Source organism: Teleopsis dalmanni, chromosome X (assembly GCF_002237135.1).
Source record: "Teleopsis dalmanni isolate 2A chromosome X, ASM223713v2, whole genome shotgun sequence".
Lineage (NCBI taxonomy): Eukaryota > Metazoa > Arthropoda > Insecta > Diptera > Diopsidae > Teleopsis > Teleopsis dalmanni.
Genome location: NC_051848.1, coordinates 43129311 through 43136108, shown reverse-complemented (window position 1 = coordinate 43136108; position 6798 = coordinate 43129311). Strand labels below are relative to the sequence as shown.

General features: G+C 31.1%; 1 protein-coding gene across 1 annotated transcript; it reads right to left on the bottom strand.

Annotated features, from left to right (window-relative positions):
• Window positions 1–5187: 5187 nt before the first annotated feature.
• LOC119689220 lies at window positions 5188–6322 on the bottom strand. The gene has a single exon (XM_038104000.1). The coding sequence runs from the start codon at window positions 6303–6305 to the stop codon at window positions 5346–5348; it is 960 nt and encodes a 319-aa protein (XP_037959928.1). The 5' UTR covers window positions 6306–6322; the 3' UTR covers window positions 5188–5345.
• Between the last annotated feature and the right edge of the window lie 476 nt (window positions 6323–6798).

Genomic DNA, 6798 nt, shown 5'->3' with positions numbered 1-6798 from the left:
CATTTCTACCAATTGAACAGTACCCACTTATGAGAGAAATTTTACCCATTTTATCGATTTAGCGTCTACTAAACTAGTTAGTTTCCTAACTAAACTAGTAGTAACTGGTTTTTAGACGTACCTAATCATGTTGATCAGAATGGCCTGGTATTTTGAATTACACTATTTGAGTAATAATTATTAATTTAATAAATATGGTATATTATAGCACAAATATGCTGCATTATTGCACTTTATTTGTATAGAATTTTCTTGTTTTTTTATAAATATGAAATAATTTCACTGAAATCTAGTGTAACATAGTTAATATAATTTCTAACATTTGCTTTTAATACATCCGCAACATCCAATTCTTGTGTGGATTCTTTATCTTTTTAGAGAAAACCTAATCACATGCTTATGGGCAATGAATGAGTATTAATGAACTTAATAAGATTGAATAAATACTTCCGAACTATGTAGTGTTTGACACTTATCAGATTTTTGGATTAAACCTATATGGCAACGTATTTTAATAAACCCAGCTAGCGACTCTCTCCACTATGCTATGTCTGAATATTGTTTAGCTTTAGAGACATTGGGCTTTAAACGTGAAAATTTTTACATGAAAACTATTGGATGGCGCGTCTATTTATTGTTACTCGTTACTGGTATTTTGAATTACACTATTTGAGTAATAATTATTAATTTAATAAATATGGTATATTATAGCACAAATATGCTGCATTATTGCACTTTATTTGTATAGAATTTTCTTGTTTTTTTATAAATATGAAATAATTTCACTGAAATCTAGTGTAACATAGTTAATATAATTTCTAACATTTGCTTTTAATACATCCGCAACATCCAATTCTTGTGTGGATTCTTTATCTTTTTAGAGAAAACCTAATCACATGCTTATGGGCAATGAATGAGTATTAATGAACTTAATAAGATTGAATAAATACTTCCGAACTATGTAGTGTTTGACACTTATCAGATTTTTGGATTAAACCTATATGGCAACGTATTTTAATAAACCCAGCTAGCGACTCTCTCCACTATGCTATGTCTGAATATTGTTTAGCTTTAGACGTGGGCTTTAAACGTGGAAATTTTTACATGAAAACTATTGGATGGCGCGTCTATTTATTTTTACTCGTCGTCTGGATATTCCATGTAAAAATTGCGTATGGATCATTCATTTGCCAGTGTAACAAAAAGTGTGAAAGAATGACCAAATATATTCTACTTGTTTCCCCTTCAATAGTGCGTATATTGATATCTTTCATGAGAAGTTATCTATATCTGTATATAACATTTTGGAAGAAATTATTCAAAATAGCTGACTCTATTAAAATCCATTATCAAATGGATCTATTTAAAAAACCAAAATCGTTCTGAAGAAATGGTTTAAGCATAGAGGAGAAATTAGTACCTGGAAATGTCAAACAAACTACTATTAGGTTATACATTATTGGCTCCATCAACCAATAAGTAACAATAACAATGGATTTACTGTACTATAGACAAAAGAAAAGAACGGAAAAACATTAGATGACTTAGTAGGCACCATTTCAAAGCGCCTATCTATTTACATTGTGAATGAATCAAATAATCATTCACTCTTCTTCTGCCTGTTGGGGGTTAAACATTATTTAAAAAAAAGATATTTTACAATACAGCGGTTATAGTTTAAAAAAAATAGAGAGAGAGAGAGATAAAACCAATTTACTAACTGTAAAGCACTCAACGAAAGAAATAATTAACTTCAAATCTTTAGAAACTAACTTCAGAAAATCTAAGGAAAACTTCTGAAAAGTAATTTTAAATTTATTTTGGTATTCATAAATTATTTAAATTTCTTTTATTTTCTCTATACAATGTCCGTTGTGGTATTTAGAAAAAAACGGTTTTGCAAATGTAAAATAAACAATGTCAAAAAATGACAGAAGAAAAATATTATTAATATTCACAACCTTTGCTCAAGCATCGAACGAAGCGTGAGAAAAATTCAAATTCACTGAATGCAGTTAACTGTGCGAAAAGTATTATAAAAATTAACTTTAATCCTAAATTTTATTAAAGCGCGGTATGGACCAATAGCAATATTTTCGCTGTGTAAAAGAAATGGTTTGAGTACAGGGAATCACGAGTAAAAGCTTAAGTGCAGAGCACGTATTGGAGGCCGTATTGATAGAGAACGTACACAAAGATTGTAATATTACGACGTTAAGGCATGAAGCTTAGTACAAATATCGTGTACTTATTATTATTGTAAGATGTTTGTCTTTGCTATCGATATAATGACCGTATACAAAGATCGTAATATTACGACGTTAAGACTCGAACCTTAGTGCAAATAGCATGATTTAGCATAATTTTACGGTGTTCTACTTTGGTATACATATAAGAAGCTTTATGGTAATATTAACTTTAAGCACGGACAAATAATATATATTATTTGTAATATATATAAAATCATAAATCAATTTATTTGTTATTTATTGACAAAAATTATTTGTCTGTTTTATAATATATATAATAATATATATATAATATATATACATATTATTTGTCAGTGGCATAAGCTTTATATTGATTTTAGCTTTTAAAGGAAGAGCAAAGACCGTTTATATCAATAATTGCCGCTTTTTCTTGTATTTGGTTCATAACTTTAATCACAGACAAATATAATTAATAATATAATTATTTGTCTGTGCTTTAATAGTTCTACAGCAAAAAAAAAATGGTTTGTGTATAGAAAGTAATGAACGAAAGCTTTTATGTAAAAAGTGTATTATTATCAAAGACCCCATTAAAACAAAGGTATTAAAATTTGTACGAAAGCGCTGAAGAGCTTTTGAGCTTTCTGATAACTTATTATATTGCTCGAGAGTGAGTTCGAGTAAATTGATGGTAAATTGAGGGAAATTGTATATTATGTCGGTATGGCAGCGAATGTTGGTATTTACCAGTATTTCGAGTAGGGTAAATTAGATAAAAATTAGATAAAATAGGTGTTACCATTATGAAAATTTTATAAGATGTTTAATAAATAAATGTGAAGATTTTTAACCAAAAATAATAAATAAGTGCAATAAATAAATAAATAAATATTGATATAATTCCCTAGGAAATTTCAATTTACTTTACCTCAATTTACTCGAACTCGCATATGGCCATAGATGTATAATTTTTAAGAATAGAAACCGCCACTGGTTTGTATAATCTTTAATACAGAAAATCTTTTCGTAATTTTACTAAATGTTGGAAAGACCGTGGCATTTGTGTATCAATAATTTGAAGAAACTATTTTACTGAAGAAATTCAAACATGTCGTTTCCGATTGGTAAATATAAACTTGTTCTCCATTGGTCATTTTTTTCGAAGTTGAAATAACTTAGCGCAATCTCGACATTATTGGACTGCAACACATATATGTTGACAAGTCAGTACCGCAGTAAATTTAATTATTTTATTCATTTTTTTGTTATGTTGTTTTAATTTAATTTGTAATTCTTAGTTAGTTTGCAAGTAAACACAATATTTTCAATATGGAAAATGCCAAAAATATTGATCATTTATCAACATAAACATAATATTTAAAACATATGACAAATATTTCGAATTATGGTAATTTCCCTTGTGGGAAATTAATTTTTAAGGGCTGCATTTGACATTTTTTGCGTTATATCACCTGATTTATTTATAATGAGCTCATTTATATGAAAGCTCATTTTATCGTAAATTATCTTTATTAGTGGCTTTAATGAGTAAAACTGACAAGCGGAAACAACATATAGTTGTTAATTAAACATTTTTTAATTGTAGAAATTGTTTTTGACGTTAAATTTTATTAATTGCATTAATTCATATTATACGAATTAAATACAAACTCATGTTAAAACTCCTATTCTTTTTTGTGTAAGTGCTAGATACAAAAGGTAACCAACTGCATTAATATTAATATCTTATTTGTGTAGATTAAAAAAATGTCCTAATGTCCTATTTTATTAGTAAGATAGCAGATTGTCGACATCCACACAAAGAGACTTAAGGGTAGATTGGAAGGTAGACAAATCAACAAATTGATAGACAGACTTATAGATAAAGTGATATATATTATAAACATATACATATTTCTCAATTATTAATATTAGTCATGTAGATTAGGCTTCTTTTTTTGGACACGGAAGATATAAAGTGTTATTCATTTTGTGAATATCAACAAACAAGATTGTCGCATTTAAGATTGTAAATCCATAAAAACTCACTTTATGGTGTTACATTTGGTTGGGTGTTGTGATGGACTCTGCTACGGAAAGCACATCGACACAAGTACCTAAAAGCGTCTATTTTACAAACTTGAAGTCCTTTAAATCAAAATTCATGTCATGTAATTAAAAAATTCACATGCCCAAAACCTTGTCCAAAATCTTAGCACATGTCCCAAATCTTAATTATACCTATTCACCTATCGATGTGCAGTGTAGACATTAAATAATGGTGACATCGTTCAGGTATTCACATATAATGGAAAGATTTTAGAAAAAGGTATATACGTCTTTTTCCCCAATAGACGAATTTCAAATTCGCCACAACTCAGCGAGAGAAAAAATAAATGACATATGTATTATAAAACACCAATGGATCAATCCATTGTTATGTGTTATGCTATGGATCAATTCTAAACATTTTTACTAGGCCAAATAGTAAAAATACTTACCGTAATAGCAGCAAAACTAATGTTAATGTTTCCATTGGTGACAGAAAAAGCGTATTTACAGACCTTGAAATACTAAAAACACGTAATTCAAAAAGAGTAGAGTAGCATAGTAGGACTATCATGTTAAAAATGATATCGATTATAGCGTATGAGAACTCGTAGGGCGTTGAAATATTGTCCGTTCCAAACTTTTACAAGATTAGCTTTCAGAAGATTAATATATCATTATAAAGCTACTAAATTTGATCAAAATTCGTGTTGGGCATCAAAGACGGGATAAGGTCTGCTCATGGAGCAGATACTTCCGATAATCACTGACTGATAGGAATTAACTCTGACTTAACTTATTATTAAATAAATAATATAAATATATTAAAATACATTTTAAATGTGCAACAGTTCAGAGATACTTTAACCTTTTATTTTTTTAAATAACAAAAATTGCAAATAAAACACAGAAAAAAATTGTTATGAAGAATTTCGTTTATTAACGCAGCTTTGAACCGAAATTACACTTAAAATAATCCGTAAGAAAATTAAATGAAAATATTGTACAAAATATAAAGACATGTAGCAAGTACGAGTATTTGTTATTTGTTTAAAAATAAATTTTATTTATACAATGGATTTTTTTTTATTTAAATCGAAAAACATTACTTGTGCCGCCCAATGCACCGTGACCGAAATGCAGTGGACTAGGCGCATTGGCACCGGTGCGAGTACGTGCATCCATTACGAACCGTGAGCGTTGCTGTGCACTGATGTAGCCCAATGAACCGGAACCTAAATAAACATTACCATTGGGTAAGCGCACATAGCCAAGACCACCAGAGCCTAGGGTGATAGGATCGTCAACAGATTGTGTCGGTTGTTCTACCCGCTGCTGCTCTACGAGTAAGGCGCTAGATCGAGACCCGATTTGAAGTCCTTGTGTGCTTGGCAGTGGCGATAGAGCGCCAGTTCCAGAAGCGCCAATACGTGCACGATTCAAGTCATAGGTAGGACCTGATAGGAACGGTTGTACCGATTGCTCAATATCATTGTCAATTATCTCAATTACCGCATATTGCTTCAACTGACGTCCGTTAACGACATAGAAGTCTCTTTCGTCGGCGGTTGGCAAATGAATGACCGCTTGCTTGCCAAATGGTATGCGTAAAGGTGGTGCTGTGGGTGGTGCACCAGCAGCTACTCCAACACCGGAACCAAATGTAGCAGATGCTGTTGGTGGTATAAAACCAACGAAAGCTTGCGGTTGTTGTGCATTAGTTACAGTGAATGTAGCGGGCGCAGTTGGTGGTATAAACAATGTTCCTAAGGACTGTCGTGGTGCTATAGTCGGTTGTGCTGTGTGAAATAATAGGGTTTGTGGTTGTAGTGGAAATTTAGAGCGTGCAGTTGGCAGCGGAGGCAAGGCCGGTATCGGTGGTAAAGGCTGAATTGTGGGTATTGGACCAAACACATGCTCTGTTCTTCCAGCTGGAAGTGAAGCTGCTGGCCGTTCATAATGGTAACCTGCACCAGCCACAAACGTTTGTTGCATATTAAGCATAATTATAGTTGAAATAATCAAAGCGAAGACTTGAGGGAACATCTGAAAAATAGATAAAAAATAAAATTAACGGATTAAAATCATTTGTTGCAACATATAATTATTATTTTTTTTAAATATTATTTAATTTTTTTTTGGAAATAAAATTTTTGATTGCAGACGTGTTTTATAATGTCGATTTCATTTATGTTTATGCGTTAATCCCATTCAAAGTTGTCTGCAAATCGGGGTTAGAGTGCAATTTGGGGCTTAACTCGTTGCTTATTAGGAGATTAAAATCAATATTTAAGTTAATTAAGAGCATTAAATTCAAGTTGATTCAAGTTGATTCGAGTGAGGCGACTCAAGCATGAATTGATGAGCTGAGCTCGTGGTGGTTATTTGCGTTAATTTGCATGAATTTATTGTGTTATATATGTATTTCCCCGCGGTTCCTTGCCCATGCAAAAACTGGACCTGAAGGTAATTTAAAATTGATTTATTATAAACTATGCAAATAACAAATTCGAGTTTAAGTTGCGTCGGCATTGCACAA

Bases quoted from the DNA above. Each gene is read 5' to 3' on its own strand.
- LOC119689220 (XM_038104000.1), bottom strand. From the start codon at position 6,305: ATGTTCCCTCAAGTCTTCGCTTTGATTATTTCAACTATAATTATGCTT.